This window comes from Sus scrofa, chromosome 6 (assembly GCF_000003025.6).
Source record: "Sus scrofa isolate TJ Tabasco breed Duroc chromosome 6, Sscrofa11.1, whole genome shotgun sequence".
NCBI classification, from domain to species: Eukaryota; Metazoa; Chordata; class Mammalia; order Artiodactyla; family Suidae; genus Sus; species Sus scrofa.
The window spans coordinates 114981176-115003088 of NC_010448.4; the positions used below are offsets into that span (position 1 = coordinate 114981176).

The window sequence follows — 21913 nt, forward strand, 5'->3', positions numbered from 1 at the left end:
TGGTGTAGACCGAGGCTATAGCTCCGATGGGACACCTGGCCTGGAAACCTCCATATGTCGCAGGTGTGGCCCTAAAAAAAAAAAAAAAAAAAAAAAAAGAAAGAAAGAAAGAAAGAAAGAAGACACTATTTGTACAGGAAACTCAGGACAGCCTGACTGGATGTGGTAACATACTCTGTCTTCAGACACAGGAGTTAAAAGTACTAGGTCAATAGGGGTCTTCTAGCAGAACTGAAGAACTGGGGTAAGAGCTGCAGATCTACCTAGATATGGTGTAACCTCTTGGAGCTTCATTATTCAAAGAAGTGGAAAAAGGGATGGCTTTGGGTATGCAGAAGGAAAAGTATTTTGTCCTCAGGACTTTACTGCCTAAGGGGTCTACCAGGGCAAAATCTGGGGATTTCAAGATGGGCTTGACTGGAGGATTCTTGAGCACATGTAATTATTTATAAAGCTTTAGAATTAGTGCCATTTTAAGAAGTGGATCTTCTTTCCAATTGGAACAGTCATTTCACAGTATTTCAAACAAAGCCATCCTTTGCAGAAACATCAGCAATCTGCAATATGTTCAGAACCACTGGATATAGAAACCCAGTCATCAGAGGAATATGATGAAGAAACATATGGCCAACTGACAAACATTCTAAAGTCAAAAAAAAAAAAAAAAAACACCAACCAAACCTTTTTTATTATCCAACGTCTTTTTTCTTTTTTTTTTTTTTTGTCTTTTTGCTATTTCCTGGGCTGCTCCTGCGGCATATGGAGGTTCCCAGGCTAGGGGTCTAATCGGAGCTGTAGCCACCGGCCTATGCCAGAGCCACAGCAACGCAGGATCCGAGCCGCGTCTGCAACCTACACCACAGTTCACGGCAACGCCGGATCGTTAACCCACTGAGCAAGGGCAGGGATCGAACCCGCAACCTCATGGTTCCTAGTCAGATTCGTTAACCACTGCGCCACGACGGGAACTCCTATCCAATTTCTTAATTGAGTTTTGTTAATATGAAATGGGTTGTACATGTGACTTATTTAAAAATACTTAGTTTCACTAGGAGTGCCTTTTAGGTGGACCACTCTGAGTGATTTTCATGCTTGAAAACTATTTTTTATTCAAATGTCTTACAGCCACCCTAGGAAAGGAGTTCTATTATTACCCATTTTATGATGAGAAAAAAAAAAAGAGACAAATTACGCAAATTAACCAATATCCCACAGCATCACAGTCTTTAGAATAGTAAAATTAGATAAAAGCGGTGATAACAATGGACCAATTAACTTTCCAAATCAAATTCTAAAAAGCAGAACAGAATTCTAAAAAGGAGAGTTACTTCTTTAAGTAAGAAAAATATAATCCCATAAACTCATATCAGAAATATGATTAGCAAGCACACTGATTTTTAAAACCTATTTATCATAACTAGTAATATACAAGAATTTTATACAAAATTTATTAAAAATAACTTTGAGAAATAGTATTTTTGACTGAGCAGAAATGAAAATGTTGAAAAGACAAACTGATTATCAAATTACCCAATGTTAATCCTTAAAAATAAGTCAAAAGCCAACTTTGTGAATTCAAAATAGACATATTATTAACAATCCTAAATATTAGAAATATATTTAAAATGTCCATACAGTTAACATACATCAAAATTCATTGACTGAAATTAGCTGTAGAATTAGTCTGGATTTTGTATGGCTATTAAGTTTAATTTTGTCTTAAAATTCAAAATTCATATAATTTGGAGCACTTCTACATTTGTTAAGAACTGTAATCCAAAAATATTTTTAAAAAACTTTACAAACACATAGACATAACTAGCTATCTCATCTAAAAAACTATAAAACAGTTATTCCTAGAGAGCTTTCATGATCCCTATATTTCAAGGCTTATTTCAAAAACCATCACTATTTTGCAGTTATAAACTGTGTCTTTGCAATAATGAACTGTAAATACACTACTATATACTAAATATCCACATCCCAATTTTAATTACACTAGTCCTTTTGTTAACATAAAATGTTACATCTAATAAAAGCATGGCATATTTCTACTTTTTGATGGCAGAATGAAAGGGTCTTTGTTGAGGAAGTATTGAAGCAATCACCAAGATATTTGGAACAATAAAGTCAACATTATGTCTATTTTAAGAAAAGCCAAGAATACATGTGCTTACATAAAACAGAAACACAGAATAACTCACTTAATAAGAGAGGAAAAGGGAGATGGCTTTTAAAAATATTTATAGTCTCCAACCAAGTAGGAATTTTAAGAAAAGAAGAGAAAGAGAGGGAGAGGGGGAGAGAGGGGAAGAGAGGAGGAGAGAGAAAGACAGAAAGATGAATGAAGAACCAAAGACCAAAACCTTGCAGGAGTAAAAATACATTCTTAAAGCACTTTTTAAATTTAAATTTTGCAGAGAGGGTGGGTAACAGAGGAAATGTAAATTCAGTGCTGGATTTCAGGGAATACAAAGTAGAAAGTAAACTCCAATAAAATGGAATTATAATAGTCAACGCTTGGTTGGGAATCTCCATTTGCATTATGAAGAAAGTCATGCCTCAAGACTAAAACAATATTAAAAATGCAGTATATACACTTTAGAATGTTTAGAACAGCAGTCTTCTAGCACCACTCAAACAATTAATTAATTAGGTGATGAAGATACTGGTAAAGCAAGGCCTCTACAATTTTCCATTCGGTTCTACTTCAAGTAATCTATGTTGTAGACTTGAATTAATTACATTTTATTGCACTCTCAGTTGGTTGCTGTCCTTATACCCAAATGTAAACAATAATGCAGACTTCCTTAATTTTGCTATCTGCAGGTGTCCTTAGGTGGACGACAAGTAATTAAAAACTACGTAAAAATGGGAAGTTTGTGTACTTATTTATAGCATCCCTCTGCAAATGTGCATCTGGTTAAAAGAGATCCCAACAAAATCAAGGCGGAAAAGCCCCAAACATAGCATCTTCTCTTTTTTAAAAAGCCTGCCTTGTACTAATTAAAAAACAAAACAAAACAAAACAAAAAACAAAAGACAATAAAGCTACTGGCGTCTGTAGACAAATTAGAACACGCTCATCTCTTCATGCATGTTTCTGCTAGTGTCCTAAATTTGGGTTCCAAATGATCCAAAAACTCAAGCCCATCTTCTTCTTGCCGTTCACTGCAACAACCCACAGAACCAGCCGCTGATCCTCTTCCTTCATATTTATATGTAAGGACATAGTCTTGAGCGTGCGCATGACTGTCATCCTGATTACACAGCCGGACCTTCTGCCAAGGGGAAAAACACAACACATTTTATTATTATTATTTTAAACACCAAGACTTATTAGCATAAAAATAATTGCTTTGATTTACCTTTCATTGTTTAATTTTTAATCAGAGTGTGTCCTCTAATGGATTCCTACATATAAAAAACGCACATGATTGGTCTATATCATAAATCACACCATCAATACACTACATAGCATGTTTCTAAACGTCACACATGTGGCAGCAAGTATACAAGTGTCCCTTTTAAGTAATCACTGCTTTCTCTTGCAAAATTATGGCTAAAGCAAAATGCATCCATGAAACTGAACTTGAATGGATGTGGGCTCAGAGCTTTCCAGATAGGCATTAGTGACTGGGCAGGCGGGAATTGCCTTGGCCCACCACACTTGTGGTTTTTAAGATATGACTCGTCCAATGAGAAATGGTAACACAAAGGCATAAGAAAAAGAATTTAAATATCATCTCGTTATTTCAGCAAGAATTAAAAATCCAACAAAATACGAGGAAAAGAAAATATCCACTTAGCATCTGATGGTCACCAAATCAAAATAAAGGAAAATCAAACTTCCAGTTAGTAGGTTAATCATTCACTGAACACAAAGGCTACTAGATGGTAATCATTTAGAAAGTTGAAAAGAAAGCAGAATAGGATTGTAGGATAGTTCAGGAAACTCACTTCGCCAAGACGGGGCTGCGTGTAACTGTACCACTCGGAGCAAGTGTATTTGCAGTGGTCCGTCTCTATTTGTCCTCCTCTGCAGGAATCCAGGGTGTGCTGTCCACCTCCCCGACACGATTCCAGGGTGTGGTGATGCCCAGCCCCCTGGCAGGACTCCAAGGTCTGGTGCCCTCCTTTCACCATTTCAATCGTCTCCTGTCCTCCATTTTTCACTCCAGATCCCATGGTGCCACAAATTCCCTGGGCAGAACCGCCCATGGTATGGGTGGTGAAACCATTCGTGGAATACTGAAGCAAAAAGGTTGGCATTGGGGAAATACAGAGGAGAACAAGAACAAGAAAATTAGAAAAAGAACAAACCATACTGATAATGCCATGAATTTTCATGCTAAGTGTTCTGAGGGCAGGAATTAGATCGGTCTTGGCAATTCTGAGCACCTAACTCTGTGCAATACAAGAAGCTGACTGCAGACGTAAGTGGTCTGAACCTTGAGACAAGTTGCAAAGCCTGATGTATATGCCCTCTTTGAAACTTCTGATACAATGAGAGATTCTCACACTAAGTGAAGTAAGTCAGAAAGAAAAAGACATTGACACATGCTATCACTTATATGTGGAATCTAAAATAGGGCACAAAAGAACCTGTCTACAAAACAGAAACAGAATCCCAGAGAACAGGTTTGTAGTTGCCAAGAGGGAAGGGGGAGGGAGTAGGACGGACTGAGAGTTTGGGGGTGATATATGCAAACTATTACATTTAGAATTGATAAGCAATGAGGTCCTACTGTATAGCACAGGGAACTATATCCAGTCTCTTGGGCTAGATCATGCTGGAAGATAATATAAGAAAGGGAATATCGATATCCATCCATATATATATATATATGGATGGATATCCATATATATATATATATATATATATATATATATCCATCCAAGTCATATATATATGACTTGGTCACTTTACTGTACAGCAGAAATTGGCATAACATTGTAAATCAACTTATACTTTAATCAAAAAAACTCCCCAAACTTCTTAGACTACTGTACAACTTCATTTGTTAAATCCTTCCAGCATCTCACACCTCAAAATTAGAATTCCACACTATTGTCTCACATGGATTTACCCTGAATCTAAATTCAGTCCCTTCAGCTGACTAGAACAGAAACAGAAACACTAACTGGTATTTTTATTCAGTGCCTAAGGGAGGTTCCCTTCAACTAAAACAAACTTAAACGAAGGTTGCCATAGAAAAATCTTCACAGCAATACTAAATCCTTGTGATATAATTAAATAAAAATAAATTGGCAGAGAAAATAAGAATACCAAAGCTCTGGTCACTAATTTTCTATGCCATGTTTTTGTAAGAAACTCTAAGTTTTATTTTTTCTAATACTCTCCTAGATGCTATCATCCTTTTGTTTTCTATACTGTTCCTCCTTCAATCATCGATTATGTTTTTTGTAGGGAATTTACCTGTTCCTCCTCCTATACATCCTAGGCTAGAAATCAAAGTGGGAGCAGTGCATTCACTTGTTAACATTATTGCTTCTTTCTCACCTATATTACAGCCTGACCGTCTCCATTAAAGTGCTTCCCACACTGATCAAAGCCTGTCGTCTTTTTATTACTGTTGCCAGAAAATAATTACAACCATTATGCTGGTGATCTGTGAATAACTAAATGAAACGTCTTTACAGTACAACCAGCAGTTTCAATATATAAAATAAGACTGGGTCTAAAATTGAAGCCATGACACATTCAAAATAGAAAACAATGACATGCCAAAGGATTTTTACTATTAAGTAACATGATATGGCCAAACTGAAATGTCATATATCACCACAGGACAATGGCATTTTATGTGTCCTATGGGGCTGAAGACATTGTACGTATTGTAAGTTACCTGATTTCAAAAGAAACTTGCCCAAAGATCATTAAAGTTAGTGAGGCTAATTTGTCCTTGGTGTTTATTTTGAAAAGACAGTTTACCACTTTGTCATCGCCTGGAGCTTCAGTGTTTGACACGATGAGGTTCTGCTGGGCTAAATCATCAGGGAATACTTTTGGTTTTTTGGCTGTCCCAGTAGCCCCACAGACTAAGGTAAACAGGATACCTGGAGGATGACAGAAATTCCCTCAGTTTATCATAAAAAAATGTTAAGAGTCAATGGTGACAAACAGGAAGACAACGTTCCAGAAAACACAAATATCACTGCCTGTGTCAAAGTAGCATCCAGTGCAAAAGGCTGCCCTCACCAGCTATACACAAATAAGAACATGCAAAGTGCTGTATTTCTATGCTGAATTTTATGTTTATCCTAACTAGGACAGCACCGGAACTATACCTGACGGTGCTTTCTTTTTTCTTTTTTTGTCACTTTTTAGGGCTGCACCCACAGCATCTAGACGTTCTCAGGCTAGGAGTCTAGGGGTCGAATCAGAGCTGTAGCAGCCCGCCCACACCACAGCCACAGCAATGCCAGATCAAAGTTGTGTCTGGGACCTACACCCCTACAGCCACGCCGGATTCCCAACCTATTAAACAAGGCCAGGGATGGAACCTGCATCGTCATGGATACTAGTCAGATTTGTTTTGGCTGAGCTACTATGGGAACTCCCTGGACTTTTTTTTTTTTTTTTTTTTTTAATTTTATTAAGTTGATTTACAATGTTCTTTCAATTTTTGCTGTACAGCAAAATAACCCAGTTACACATAAATATACACTCTTTTTCTCATATTATCTTCTATCATGTTCTATCACTAGTGATTGGAGATAGTTCCCTGTGCTACACAGCAGGATCTCATTGCTTATCCATTCTAAATGTAAGAGTTTGCATCTACTAACCCCTAACTCCCAGTCCATCCCACTCCTTCCCCCACTTCAATGTATAAATTTAATGTGTGTGTTAAAAAGACAGGTAGCTATAGACCAATGAGCAGCCTAGGCTATAACAGTGCTGATGCTAAGACTATGTGCTGAAAGTTATTTTAAAGGCTATGACCTGAATTCACAAGAGGACTTACAAAATAGCAATGCTATGCCCAATAATATTGCAAGGATGGCCCACGTTCCAAGTATCACTCCTCCGTTGCCACCAATCGGACTTGCACGAATGTCACAGTCATTTACAGTAATACAGTCACATAATACAACGTCTAACTGAGTGATGCGTGACTGGCCAAGTCTATCCGTAACTCTCACAGGTACTGTGTATTGTCCAAACTGAGGGTCATTCTGATAGGAAAGACGTGCTGCTGTATCTGAAAGAAAATAAAACCAAGTGTTACAGAATGTCATTGATTTCTGTGGAGCATAAATAAGGGGCAACAGGATAGTCATCTTATTTCTCTACAGATGGATATTCCTGATGGGTATGGCACCAGTGCTATATGATTGTAAGTGTGTATGGATATAGTCTTTTTAATCACAGAAAAGTCTGTCTATGCCTTTTTAAAATAAAAGTCTCTTGGGAGTTCCATCGTGGCGCAGTGGTTAACGAATCCGACTAGGAACCATGAGGTTGCGGGTTCGGTCCCTGCCCTTGCTCAGTGGGTTAATGATCCTGCGTTGCTGTGAGCTGTGGTGTAGGTTGCAGACGTGGCTCAGATCCCGCATTGCTGTGGCTCTGGCGTAGGCTGGTGGCTACGGCTCCGATTAGACCCCTGGCCTGGGAATCTCCATATGCCGTGGAAGCGGCCCAAGAAATATAAAAAAAAAAAAAAAAAAAAAGTCTCTTGGCTTTTGTAATAATCTGTTTGTATATCTGTCCATAAACTGGAGTTCCCTGGTGGCCCATTAGTTAAGGATTGGCATCTGTCACTGCTGTGGCTCAGGGCATTACTATGACGTAGGTTCGATCCCTGTCCTGGGAGCTTCCACATGCCACAGGTGTGGCCAAAAATTAAATAAATAAAACATATCCTTTCTGTCATAAACAACTCATCAAGAGACCGAATTTTATCACATCTCTTAAAATGTTAATATAACCAGTCAGTGTATATTTTCTTTTATGCATGATTCATCAGAGGATTTCATGGTATGAAATTTAGGATGTTTCCCTTTACTTTGTTTTCATATAGTATGCCAAACCTTGAATATATTATCACGGCATGAGTCATGCTGCTGGAACTTCTTGTGGTCCCACAAGACACTGGGACCAACTATACACTTTTCATTTTTTATCTATCTATCTATCTATCTATCTATCTATCTATCTATCTATGGCTGTGACTTCAGTGTGCAGAAGTCCCCAGGCCAGGGACTGAATCATTAGCATAGCTGAGACCCAAGTCAAAGCAGTGACAATACTGGATCCTTAACCCACTATGCCGCCAGGGAACTCTGGTTTCAATATTTTTTTTTTTTTTTTCAGTCAAGAGTAGAAAATATCCAGGCCAAAATCCCACACAGTCTTGGATACAGAGCTAAAAATGTACAACTACTCAAAATGTAGATTATACATGCCCATGCCCCAGAATAATCCTTCCCTACTTCACTAGCCCAGTGTCACATTTTCATTACTTTATATTTGAAGCTCTAAATATAAACTTGGATAATTGGGTTAAAAAAATCATTGCATTTAGCTAGTTTTAAAAGAAAGCATGGTTGGAGTTCCCACTGTAGTACAGCAGAAACAAACCCAACCAGGAACCATGAGGTTGTGGGTTTGACTCCTGGCCTCACTCAGTGGGTCGAGGATCCAGCATTGCTGTGAGCTGTGGCATAAGCCGTTAGCTACAGTTCCAATTTGACCTCTAGCCTGGGAACCCCCATATACCATGCATGCAGCCCTAAAAAAAAAAAAGAAAGCATGGTTATAACCTAGGAAGTCTACATTTGTGTAGGAAATAATAATAATAGGACTCCCCCGGTGGCTTCGTTGTAACTACTCAGCATTGTCTCTGTAACAGCTCTGGTTCGCTCCCTGGCCTGGCAATGTCCATGTGCTGCAGTGCAGACACATGTTATTTAAAAAACAACAACAACAACAACAAAAAACAGGCGTTCCCATCGTGGTGCAGCAGAAACAAATCCAACTAGGAACCATGAGGTTGCAGGTTCGATTCCTGGCCTTGCTCAGTGCGTTAAGGATCCGGCATCGCTGTGAGCTATGGCATAGGTCGCAGACTCGGCTCAGATCTGGTGTGGCTGTGGCTGTGGTGTAGGCCAGCAGCTACAGCTCCGATTAGACCCCCTAGCCTGGGAACCTCCCTATGCCACAGGTGCAGCCCTAAAAAAAAAAGACAAAAAAAAAAAAAGACTAACACAATCAAAATTTATGATTTATAATGTGCCACAGTCTACTGCATTGATTATATTCCTTACTTCCTCTATTTTACACATGAGTTAACTAATACCCATGAAGAATAAACAGTATGTTTTACCTAAAGCCTCTTTAGGGTTTGTTCTTCTTAACTTGGCATTTTCCAGGCTTTGGGGCTATTTCACCACCCAGTAAAACTTTATTAAAGTTCCTATGGCATATGGAAGTTCCCAGGCTAGGGGTCAAATTGGAGCTACAGCTGCTGGCCTACACCACAGCCACAGCAACACCAGATCCTTAACCCACTGAGCGAGGCCAGGGATCGAACCTGCATCCTAATGGATACTAGTTGAGTTTGTTACTGCCCACAAGAGTGCCACAACAAGAATGCCCCCGTTTTTTTTTTTTTTTTTTTTGTGATCATATGTATGGCATGGTCAAAGTTCCTGGGCCAGGGATCAAACCTGAACCATAGCAATGACCCGAGCCACTGCAGTGACAACACTGGATCCCCAACCCACTGAGCCACCAGAGAACTCCTAAACTAACAAAGTTTTGATGAGCATAATCCTGCCAATGTTTCATTGTACTAAGTAAGAATATTTTTTAAAATTACCACCTTCTTTAACATTACGTAAAAAGAAATGATATCATGATACCAGATCAGTAGAAATCACATCCAAATATAAGATTATTTCTCACATATTCCCATATGTGTGCTGGAATGCTGTGGTTAAAAAACACTGAAAATTCTGACAGTTCACAGAGCAACTGGTCTATTATAATAGGAAGTGGAAGCACATTCATTGAAAGCATGGGGATGAATACCATTTGGGGCATTTTAAAAGCAACTTCCATTCAGCTCACAGTGGATCCTGAGTTGGGAAAGCCAGAGTGACATGACGTGACCCGCAGGTAATATGGACAGGAAACACACAGAACGTGTGGAGAGTTAAGAGCAAAAGTAGCCCAGACAAAAGTTCTCTCTGTTGTTGCCATTCTTGTCACCATGGATTGTAACATGGGTAAAGTCAGAAGTACAGACTGGGGCTGAGTTAGGGGAGAATCCCATGCAGAAAACAACAGACAAGAAATGGTCAGACGTCAAAGCAGTGCAGAGAGGAAGGATGGCATGGTGGGCACAGTGACTGATGCACACCCTGTGATCAGGGACATATTATCCCAGAAGCTTGGGAGGCTATCAGAACCTTGAGTGATTTTGTCCTCTTGTATCAGTCATACCCCTGAGGGCAGCCCCATCCCCTGATGGGGCAACGGGAGAGTAGAGAATTCACGGTCACTCCGAAAGGACATGTAGCTCAGACCCCCCACATGTGAGCCTAAGCCTCTGCTTTGGCCTGAGCTGCAGCTTTATTTCTTTTTGCCCAATCCTGCTTCCCTTCCTTTCACATATATTGATGCCAAGGAAACTCTTCAATAAATGCTCTGCCTCAGAGTTCCCATTGTGGCTCAGTGGTAACGAATAAAACTAGTATCCAATAGGATGCAGGTTTGATCCCTGGCCTCGCTCAGTGGGTTAAGGATCTGGCATTGTGGTGAGCTATGGTGTAGGTCCTAGTAGATATGGCTCGGTTCCCCAAGTGTTGTGGCTGTGGTGTAGGCCAGCAGCTGCAGTTCCGATTTGACCCCTAGCCTGCGAACTTCCATATGCCCAAGGATGCAACACTAAAAAGACAAAAAAAAAAAAACAAAAACAAAAACAAAAACAAAAAAAAAACTGCCTAGAAAGTCTGTCTCTTAGGGAACAAAATATTAAAAAACAAACAAATAAAAAAAACCAAACCAAACCAAACCAAACCTATGAAGGCACTAAAATTACTAAAAAGCTAAAGTGTAGTCTTTTTTTTTCAGTTATGTGTTCTTTCTTTTTTTTTTTTTGTCTTTTTTTTGCTATTTCTTTGGGCCACTCCCACGGCATATGGAGGTTCCCAGGCTAGAGGTCGAATCGGAGCTGTAGCCACCGGCCTACGCCAGAGCCACAGCCACAGGCGAGATCCAAGACACGTCTGCAACCTACACCACAGCTCACGGCAACGCCGCATCGTTAACCCACTGAGCAAGGGCAGGGATGGAACCTGCAACGTCCTGGTTCCTAGTCGGATTCGTTAACCACTGCGCCACGACGGGAACTCCTTCTTTCTTTTTTTAAAAAAATTGATGTATAGTTGATTTACAATATACCCAGTCATACATTTGTATATATTCCTTTCCTTATATTATCTTCCATCAAGGTCTATCCCAAGAAACTGGATATAGTTCCCTGTGCTCTTCAGCAGGACCTCATTGCTCATCCATCCTAAAAGTAATCGTCTGCATCTATTAACCCCAAAATCCCCATCCTCCCGCTCCTTCCCCCTCCCCACAATGAGTTATTCTTCTCCTTTCATCAGCATATAAATAGTTCAGACATCCTGATGTTGAAATGCACAAAGTAGCATTTAGAAATACATACCGTTAATTTTTGTCAGTCTCCACATTCTAAATACATCTGAATCAGAAACACCATCCAAAGTGAAGTCGAAGGGTGGGCCATGTATGGGTTCATCAGGGTCTACAGCAACAATCTCCGCTGATGACATGGTGCTTTTACAGATTATCACTCTCGATTGAGGTATGAATGGGCCATTATCATTCACGTCCTCCAGTACAATCCCCAGTGTCCCAGTACATGTTCTCCCATCTAGAAAATTGGATATGAAAATACATCTCTTTAATGTTTCCATTTTTCACTGGGAAATTATACTTTGAAAAAAATTTTTTTTTATTATTTATTAGGATTTCAAATGGGCTGTACAGAAAAGAATTGCTATTGAGATTTATCATTCACTCAGTAAAGAGCTGCAACAGACATGGGAACTTTTATGGAGGTGAGCGTCAACTGATTTTTAAAAGGAGAAAGGAAGAAAGGACCAACAAGAGCATTTTTTGGTATATTTAAAAGCACAGGGAGGAGTTCCTGTTGTGGCGCAGTGGAAACAAATCCAACTAGGAACCATGAGCTTATGGTTTGATCCCTGGCCTCACCAGTGGGTTAAGGATCCGGCATCATGGTCAGCTGATGCGGCTCGGATCCCGAGTTGCTGTGGCTGTGGAAGGCAGGCAGCTGTAGCTCCAATTAGACCCCTAGCCTGAGAACCTCCATATGCTGCGGGTGCGGCCCAAAAAAGCAAAAAAAAAAAAAAAAAAAAAAAAAAAAAGCACAGGAAAATTCAAGGAAGCAGGAAAGCACATAAGCAACATCAATGTTCTGAACACAATGAAGGAAAAGGCAGACCGGTGGGAGTGACACTGGAGCATAGAGCCAAGGGTCCTTGAAAGCCAACCTGGGGGCTTGCAGTTGAACATGCATAGAGAAAGCACTGGGGATTTTGGAGTAGGGGAAGTGAAAGGTAGAAGATATGTATTTGGAAGATGAGAACAAAAATAGTACATGGAAATATTCAAAGCACATTAAGACTCCAGAAGTGGAAAGCCACTGCAGACCAAAAGCATCCCTCTGGGATGAAGCTTAAAGAATTCATCATCTACCTGTAAATTCAGTAGAAGCTTCTTGAAGAAGTGCCTTATACAAGGCCCTGTAGAAGAGCATCTGGAAGATTCTCCAAGAAAAAGTGCTGAAGAGTCTCAGCCACAAACTAGCAATACAGTTGTGAAATCTGACACTGACCAGAAATCCAGGACTTGTGTCTCTAAATCATTTATTCTTTCTGCTTAATAGGGAGGCCTTGGACATGAGAGGTGGAGAAGAGGATGAAAAACACCTGTGCTACCCTTATATGAAGCTGCCCACTTAGGAAAGCAGGAAGACTAGACACGGCCCTGGAGCCATAACCGTGATCCAGCAACACCACCTGTGATATTTCCAGGGTCATCACAGGCCAGGGGCCATAGCCTATCAATTTAGGAACTGGTTCTGAAATGAGCTCTACAGAAAGTAACAGGGTGGAGGCAACCACAAGATCACTATGGGATCAATTGGGAGAGAGAAAAAAAAAAACAAAAGCAGAAGGCACACTGATTCCTCCCATTTCATATTGGCTTGCAAATTAAATTCCAGAATAAGCAAAATTATGCTTAAAGGAAAGCCAACAAAATCACCAATCAGAAGGATAACTCACTCTATGTAAGATATTGTTGAAACATGCACATTTACTATCTTAAAAAACATAAAGAGGGTTAACTGTTTAAACAAGAATGAAAATGATAGCTCAAATTCCAGTAGAAGTAAAATAGCAACATTCATTTCTCAGGGACTCTAGAGGAAAAGGATAAATAGAAGGGCAGGGAAGTAATATTTAAGGAAATAATTGCCAAGAATATCTCACAATTAAAGAAAAACATAGATGTTCTACTTCAAAATATATTCTGACTGCAGCATTGGGTAAATAAATTCGCAGTATAAATGTTAAAATAAAACTATATACAGAACACAGTCTAGGGAACTATAAAAGCTATCTGGATGCACTAACCTACAAAGAGGCAATTATTGGAGTTCCTGCCATGGCTCAGCAGAAACAAATCCAACTAGTATCCATAAGGATGTGGGATTGATCCCTGGCCTCACTCAGTGGGTTAAGGATCTGGCGTTTCATGAGCAGGTCAAAGAGGTGGTTTGGATCCCGTGTTGCTGTGGCTGAACTCATAGGCCAGCAGCCGTAGCTCCGGTTCGACCCCTAACCTGGGAACTTCCATGTGCCACGTGTGCAGCTCTAAAAAGAAAAAAAAAAAAAAGGCAATCATTAAACAGACAGTAGAATAAGCATCGGCAATAAGATACATCCAAAGATACTGGAGTACTACCTGCATGGTGCTGAGAGAAAGAAGGGGTTAACTCATAATTCTCCCACCCAAGTCAAATATGATCAAATCAAGCATGAGAACTATTAAAATTTTTTCAGAACAATAAAACTGACAGGGTTTATCACCCACATCGCATCATTGAAAGAACTAGTAAAGGATGTAGTTCAGCAAGAAGAAAAGAGAACTAAGAGGGAAGAAATGAGATGCAAGACATAAGACAACTTTCTCCCACTTTGGACAACTTTTAAAAAAGACAGAGGAAGCACAAAGATACGGATGCACGTATTTTACCTCCCTGACAAGCTTTTCTATTATGACAGAATAATCTCACATCTCAAACCTCTTGTTCTCATGCTATGGGGTGTTTTCTTGCTCTTTCTAAAAACGGGGACTGATGGATGTCTTGACTATTTCTTTCCATTTGGGTCCACACACAGAATTGAAGGCACTCGTTTTACTGATTGAATCTGGCTACTCGTAATGTCTTTAAAAATTGACCTCTACAGTGTTTGCTGTTCTACCACTGTGCTAAATGCTTGAATTTTCCTTCCATGAAATGTTTAGAGTTATTCAATAAACTCCATTTTTTTTTTTGCACATTGTGATTAGTAATAGCATAGAATATTTAAACGAAAGATTTTACACATCTAACACAGTGTTTCACAGCTCTGATTTTCATCTGCTGATAATATTCTTTTATTCCCTGGAGGGCATGCATGCACTGCTCACCTTCTAATACTATGATTCTATGTGGGTAAATACCAGTCCCAAAAATGAAGTCTTCGAAGGTGACCAACCCATGGGTCCATGATTTACATGTGTGGCATTCTCCTGCAACTGTTTTTAAAAACTTAAAAGCACAATCCTCCCAAAAGCTAAGATCTTAAATAAAAATAGAAACCTAAAACTCAGCTATATAGGGGAGACACCTGGGTGAAGCTGTCAACTGAGGTTAGACCAAGAAGAAAAAAAAAACTGAACTCAAAGCTTAAGAAAGAGCTATGTTTAGGAGAGGTGAAGGAAGTAAAACTAGAAAGCATACAGATAAAGAGAGGAATGTGTAGAGCCTTGAGGGGGAGTTTTAAAAGAGACAACAAGTGCTGTAGGGAAGAAGGAGGTGGATGTGAGCACGGACCCTGAGGTCGGTGTTCACAAGGAGAAAGCATTTCTCATATGGAAGCAGCTGGGAAGGCCCAAAGTAAAGAAGCCAGCATAGAATTTAGAAAAAGATAAAAGACAAAAACAAAAAATACACTCAGAAGATCTCAGTTCATACAATTAAAAAAAAAAAAAATAGTGGAGTTTTTTATCCCCTACCAGTTTCAAAAGAAATGAACGGAAAAGGCCCCATTCATTACACACTGAGTTTACACAGTGATGACTAGCAGTGCCCCTCAACTAAATTCTCAAAAACATTCAATCTCGCATTTGTCTCCTCTGCAACAGAGGAGGATGTAGAGTAAGATTATAGCCACAGTCCCTCATTCCAGACAGGAATTTTTATCTCATTGATCAGCGCACCAAGTGCAATCAGAAATATAAAATAATGGATTGGATTTCCACATTATTTCCTTCTTTTCACCTGTCTTTGATCAAAAAGCGTGTCTTGACAAAGTGACAAAGGAAGCTGAGGGCTAAAAGGATAGTCTTTAAAAATTCATAATGATTACAACTTTACCAACTTAATCAATGGATAGGAGCTATTTCTCATTAATTTAGAAAGCCAAAATATCTACAACATCTTCCAAAATCATTTTAATTTCTAATTTTGCAATTATTATGGTATAATAACTTAGATTTCTTGTAGTTAACATATTTATTTTACAGACACACAAATTCAATTGTTTGTTATGGTAAAAATATATTTTATGTACTAAATGGATGTTATTTATCACTGTGCTCATATTTCAATTTTATAGGAGTCATAGAAAATGATTTTATATTTTATACAATTATGTGGGTTCACAGTGTTTGTTTATCTAATTTTATAATATCAGAATCCTAACCCCTAAGTATACTGTTAGTTTTCTGTAGAAAGACAGAACTTTTTTCAGGAGTGAACTGTGAGGCAATAAATATAATTTTCTTGCCAAAGTGAATATTTTAAGAGATATGACTAAATAAATTGAAGCTAATTTTACAAAAGCAATTTTCTCAAATGTTAATGATTATTCAATTTTAATAAATTATAGTCTCATATTTCTACAATTAAATTATTTTAGTACATCCCAAATTGAGGATACTATTGGAAAGCAGCCATGAGTTAATAAATTATCGCAAACCCCTTAATTACTCTGTCACCTGAGGATAAATAACGTTTTGAGACTGTATTTAAATGTATGTGGTTGGTTTAAAAACTGAGGATGGACGTTCCCATTGTGGCGCAGTGGAAAGGAATCCAACTAATTAATATCTATGAGGATGTGAGTTTGATCCACGGCCTCGCACAATGGGTTAAGGACCTAGCGTTGCCATAAGCTGTGGTGTAAGTCTAGACAAGGCTCGGATCTGGCATTGCTGTGGCTGTGGGGCAGGCCGGTGGCTACAGCTCCGATTCGACCCCTAGCCTGGAAACTTCCATATCCACGGGTACAGCTCTAAAAAGCAAAAAAAAAATAAAGAAAGAAAGGAAGGAAAGAAGGAAGGAAGGAAGAAAAAAGAACTGAGGATGTATATAGTTGAGGGTGTATGTTGCTGGCTTAAAACCAACCTTCTTACCTTTGTCTGAAGCAAGGATTGTAATATTATATATACCATTTCTGATGGTCTCTGCTTCTCTATCCAGGCTTCTTAAAATTACAATTGATCCTGAGTTTTCATCAACAGTGACCCACCCTTCTGGATCACTTAATTTCTTATACCTGTTAATAATGAGGAATTAAAATAGTAAATTACAATACTTGTATGAAAATAAGTTCTATATTTTAAAAACATGGTAAATCTGGAAATTGACTAAAATAGAATTACAAATACCTTATGTCACTGCTACTGCTTGTTTCCGGGTCATATGCTTTATATCCATTGACCTTTGTTCTCACTGGTGAATTTTCTTTAATTCGAATCGTTTGCACTGCAGGGCTGCACTCAGGGCCTTCATCCTGATTTTCTACATTAACGGTGACTGTCGCTGTGTTCATAGCTGATCTTGCACTACCAACATATGGAGCTTCATTAACTACACCAATTTGCAGGGTCATCTGCTGTTTTTCCTCATAATTCAGTGGCTATAGAAGTAAGCATGTTGAAAATCAGATCAATACACTTCATATTTGGCAATGTTAACTAGTGTGAAACTAGTTCGAGTCAGAGATATGTAACTGCTGTATCAGGAACAATTATTAAAATATTAAACATATACCCACAAATGTGCTGGCGGTGGAAGGAGGGTAATCCCTCAACTGATTCTGTATTTGGGTGGAAGCAGCAAAAAAAAAAAAAAAAAAAAAAAAATCCTCAACTGCAAATTTGACACAAGTAATAATCATAGATCCCAATGATGATTTCAAAAAAGGATTTAATGAAATGTTATTTGAAATATCACTTTAGGGACTCCATATCCCAATCCACAATAATTTACTATTCCATTAATTTGGGGAGACCCTAACCTCCTGAGATGAATCTAATTATTTGCACCTGGCTTGGGGAAGAAAAGGTTAAGTCAAATTTTATAAAATGTTTTAAGAGAAACAAGAAAATGGAAAGCTTATGGACTTTAAACTTTGCTTTATGTCTTTTATCCCAGTTACTTTCTAAAAGACAGTAAAGACTAAGTTGGACGGAAGGTGTTTATTTTATTTTGTCTGATACATAGTTGTAATGAGAATGGGTGAAGCCAGTTCCTAGAAGAGAAAAATTTTGTCAGGTCCTTGACTTCAGAGAAAAATGTCCTTAGAACGCCAAGGGTTAGGGCAGGGATTGGATATAGAAAGAGACATGATTTAAGGGACATTGCTTTACTGTTCTGAAACAGAGAAATTCACCCACAGACTGCAGCTAATTTTCATCATCATCAAAAAAAAAAAAAAAAAAATTCATCACTTTGATCCATTCTCCTGTGAATGTGTACAAAAGGGGAACTACACAGACCCAGGAGAGAATCATATTCCAGTTAAAGATGCAGCAGAAATAGGCCTATAGTTTTGACCCAAAAAAAGCCTCCCTATGAGTCTAACCAGGAATAACTCATCGCTTGGGACCTTCAGTAATTAAGTTAAGGCTCCTTGACCCAGCTACAGAAAGAATGGGCTAGGAAAGTTTGGCAGTACCCCACTGGTATCAAAGCTGTGATAGTTTTTCATTGTTAAGAGATACTGGTTATAGAATGGGTACTATAACATCTTTCCTTCTTTGCAATTTAGGTATAGTTGATGTACAATGTTGGGCCAATTTTATACCATCTTAATTGAATGAAAATATATAATAATTTTTATTCTTCTATTGTTTTTTTTGCTCTTTAGGGCCGCACCTACAGCATACGGAGGTTCCCAGGCTAGGGGTCAAATTGGAGCTACATCAGCCAGCCTGCACCACAGCTTCAGCAATGCCAGATCTGAGCCACAACTGCGACCTGCACCACAGCTTACGGCAACACCAGATCCTTAATCCACCAAGCGAGGCCATAGATCGAACCCGCATTGTCATGGATCCTAGGCAGGTTCGTTAACCACTAAGCCATGAAGAGAACTCCCTATAATAATTTTTAAACCATCATGCCTTTACAAAACTTTCTCTGAAATGAGTATGTTCATCCCATTATATATATAAAGAACATAGCTTTTACATTTACCTAATACCTATTTTATTCCTATATTTACCAAAATTCCTTTCTTCTTATTAAACTCCAGTATGCTAATCTATGATTTTACAGGCTACAAATAATGAATTTTTCAATTTATTCTTACCTTAATCACACACAGAATTCCTTCATTGGTTTTGGGATCTGTTACAATTTTAAAATTTCCATTTTCATTGCCCTTTAAAATGGTAAAATTAGCTCTCCAATTAGCAGTATTAATTAAATCCTTATCTTCGACAGCAATACGTAGGATTTCCACGTCAATCCTATTTTCCTCTACTGATGCCACATACTAAAATAATAAAGAAAACAAAAAATGTTTAACTAGTAATTCTCACAAAAATAGAACACTATGTAAATAAATTAAGCCCAGTTTTTCTAACTTCCCAAGTACTATGTTTACATGAGTGGGTACAGCCATGTGGCTGGGAAGACTTCATTTGAAATCATTGGGCATGTATGGAGATGTGCATATTTAGCAATTATCACTGCCCTGGGCATTTTTCTTTCATTAATATCATGTACTTACAGAAGAACGAGTGAATGTTGGCAAGTGGTCATTAGCATCTTCAATATTAATGACGCAATTTGAAGTTGTGTGCAAACCAAAATACTGACCATCCATGTCTTGCACTTTTATTTTTAACTGGTATTTATCCATTAGCTGAAAAGAAAGTAGGAATTCAATTACCGAGTGAAAGCAACATTATAAATGAAATCTTAATTTACACTTTATAATTGTCCTTGCATTAAAAATATAAGAGGTGCCCTATTATATTTCATTGTTTTCATGTACTGGCGGAAGAATAACTTCCTCACACTAATAATTTTCAATTTATGAAAATAGAGTAGTTTCTCAAATTTAAAGTGCTACTAGGAGTTCTCTGTGGCATGGCAGTTTAAGGATCTGGCGTTGTCACTGCTGTGGCTCTCATCACAGCTGTGGTTCAGGTTTGATCCCTTCTCCAGGGAAATTCCATATGCTGTGGGTGTGGCCAAAAATAAATAAAGTGCTACCCATAGAATGAATTGGTTTTAGTATTACTGGACAGAAAGAGAAGATACAGTCAGAGTACATTTAAAATTGCCTAAAGATTCATCAAAATCTTTATCTCCTAGGCAAAGTACATTTTTATGTTTAAAAATACATAGTAGTGATTTATACCAGTCTTGAAACAATAAAGTAAAATATCTTCCTGTAAAAGATGGATTTAGATTTATTAAAAGATCATTAAATTAGCATGAAAAAAAAGTTCTAGAACTACATAATTTTTTTCTTTCCATGGAAAATTGAATCTAGTTCTTAAATGTTTTTCATCAGAGGTCACTGAAGGCTCATCATTAGTTTAAAAAAAATGTGTTCTCATAATGGTTTCATTTATCACAAGTATTGAGATATGGAAGGATTAACAACAATAATAATAATAATGTCTAATAATAATAATAATGTCTTTTAGACTGAACATTAGGAGTCCCGAGTTTTATTCCAAGTTCAAAAATGACAAATGTAGGAGTTTCCTTGTGGTCTAGAGGGTTAAGGCTTCAGCACTATCACTGCTGTAGCTCAGGTCACTGCTGTGATGCAGGTTCAATCCCTGGCCTAGGAACTTCTGCGTGCCACAGGCATAGCCAAAAAATAGATGAAATAAAAAATAAAAATAGATGAAATCTTGGGCAGTTGGAAAAGTCTTTTTACCTAGGTTTCCTCTTCCATAAAGTAATGATAATAATACCTTTCCTACATAATTCACCTCTTTTCATGAGACAAAATAAAATGTAAAAAACCATCCTAACTTCTATCTAGAATGTTTACCTTTCCCTTAAAAAGCCTCCCTCTTCCTTTTAAATCTCTTAAACTTGCTAGTCTTTATGTAGTACCCAAAACTAAAATTTCTCTCAATCTTTATCTTTTTACAAACATAATTTCCCTGATTTACTCTCTCCTCATAATCAATCAGAGGTGTAGAGTTAAAAACTAATGGTTTTACTTCATTTAAAAAAATTTTAAAACCTCACAGGAGGGAATATGTATTGTTTGTAGTACACACAGATTTATTGGGAATAATCAACTGGCTGACAAAACAAGAAAGAAATGAAGTTTGGGACCTAAATATTAACTTGTGATATCTTAAGATAGAAGAAAAATTCTTATGTTTAAAGGGATTAAAGGGTTGAAGGCCAACAGAAGAAAACTGTAAGACCTGGAGTTCCCGACGTGGCGCAGTGGTTAACGAATCCGGCTAGGAACCATGAGGTTGCAGGTTCGGTCCCTGCCCTTGCTCAGTGGGTTAAGGATCCGGCGTTGCCATGAGCTGTGGTGTAGGTTACAGATGCGGCTTGGATCTCACGCTGCTGTAGCTCTGGCGTAGGCCAGAGGCTACAGCTCCGATCTGACCCCTAGCCTGGGAATCTCCATATGCCACGGGGAGTGGCCCAAGAAATAGCAAAAAGACAAAAAAAAAAAAAAAAAAAGAAAAGAAAACTGTAAGACCCGGAGCCAGAAAGTGACTCCAGAGCACTCTTAGGTAAAAGCACTCCAAGATTTCTTCACTAGTCAAATGTTTACAAGTGATTTATCAGAAGGATCTCCTGAAGACCTGATGATAAGAGAATTTGGTTTATAATCTCTTTCTAAGCACCTAAATACCACGAAGAATCTGTATCATGTATAGAGCTATAATAGCAATTTAATCATTCTTTCTTTCTTTCATTCATTCATTCAGCAAATGATACTGCATTCTTCACTGGCACATATAGTAAAAATAAATGAAATTATGAATAGTAAAATTGAATTTAAAAATAAAATTTTACCTAGAAATGTCCTTGTAAATTCAGTAAAAAATTATTAATTTATTAAATTTCAACCCACAGTCTATGTGAAGAAATGGGAGGTAAGTATAACACACTTCTGCATATGATGCTCTTTTCAAGGAAAGCATTCGTGCGATTGTTTGACTTATGAGCTGAATTAGCTATTGCTTTTTTTTCCAACAGAATACCATTTTTTCATGAAAGACATCTATGTTTAAACATATTAGTGTATTTAAGACATTCTGTCATACATA

At 38.1% G+C, this 21913-nt stretch overlaps 1 protein-coding gene across 2 annotated transcripts in view; it reads right to left on the bottom strand.

Moving 5' to 3' along the window:
- DSC2 (desmocollin 2) overlaps window positions 1084-21913 on the bottom strand; it is a 39074-nt gene continuing 18244 nt past the window's right edge. Inside the window, exons 8-17 of one of the 2 annotated variants that reach the window (XM_021096210.1) lie at window positions 19378-19512; window positions 18955-19140; window positions 17027-17277; window positions 16772-16914; window positions 11706-11933; window positions 6993-7229; window positions 5957-6081; window positions 3961-4251; window positions 3369-3414; window positions 1084-3281 (exon numbers count right to left, since the gene is read on the bottom strand). In XM_021096210.1, the coding sequence (XP_020951869.1) occupies window positions 3379-3414; window positions 3961-4251; window positions 5957-6081; window positions 6993-7229; window positions 11706-11933; window positions 16772-16914; window positions 17027-17277; window positions 18955-19140; window positions 19378-19512 (1632 nt within the window). In that variant the 3' untranslated portion in view covers window positions 1084-3281; window positions 3369-3378. The remainder of the gene's footprint in view (window positions 3282-3368; window positions 3415-3960; window positions 4252-5956; window positions 6082-6992; window positions 7230-11705; window positions 11934-16771; window positions 16915-17026; window positions 17278-18954; window positions 19141-19377; window positions 19513-21913) is intronic. The other variant, XM_021096208.1, reaches the window with a different exon arrangement.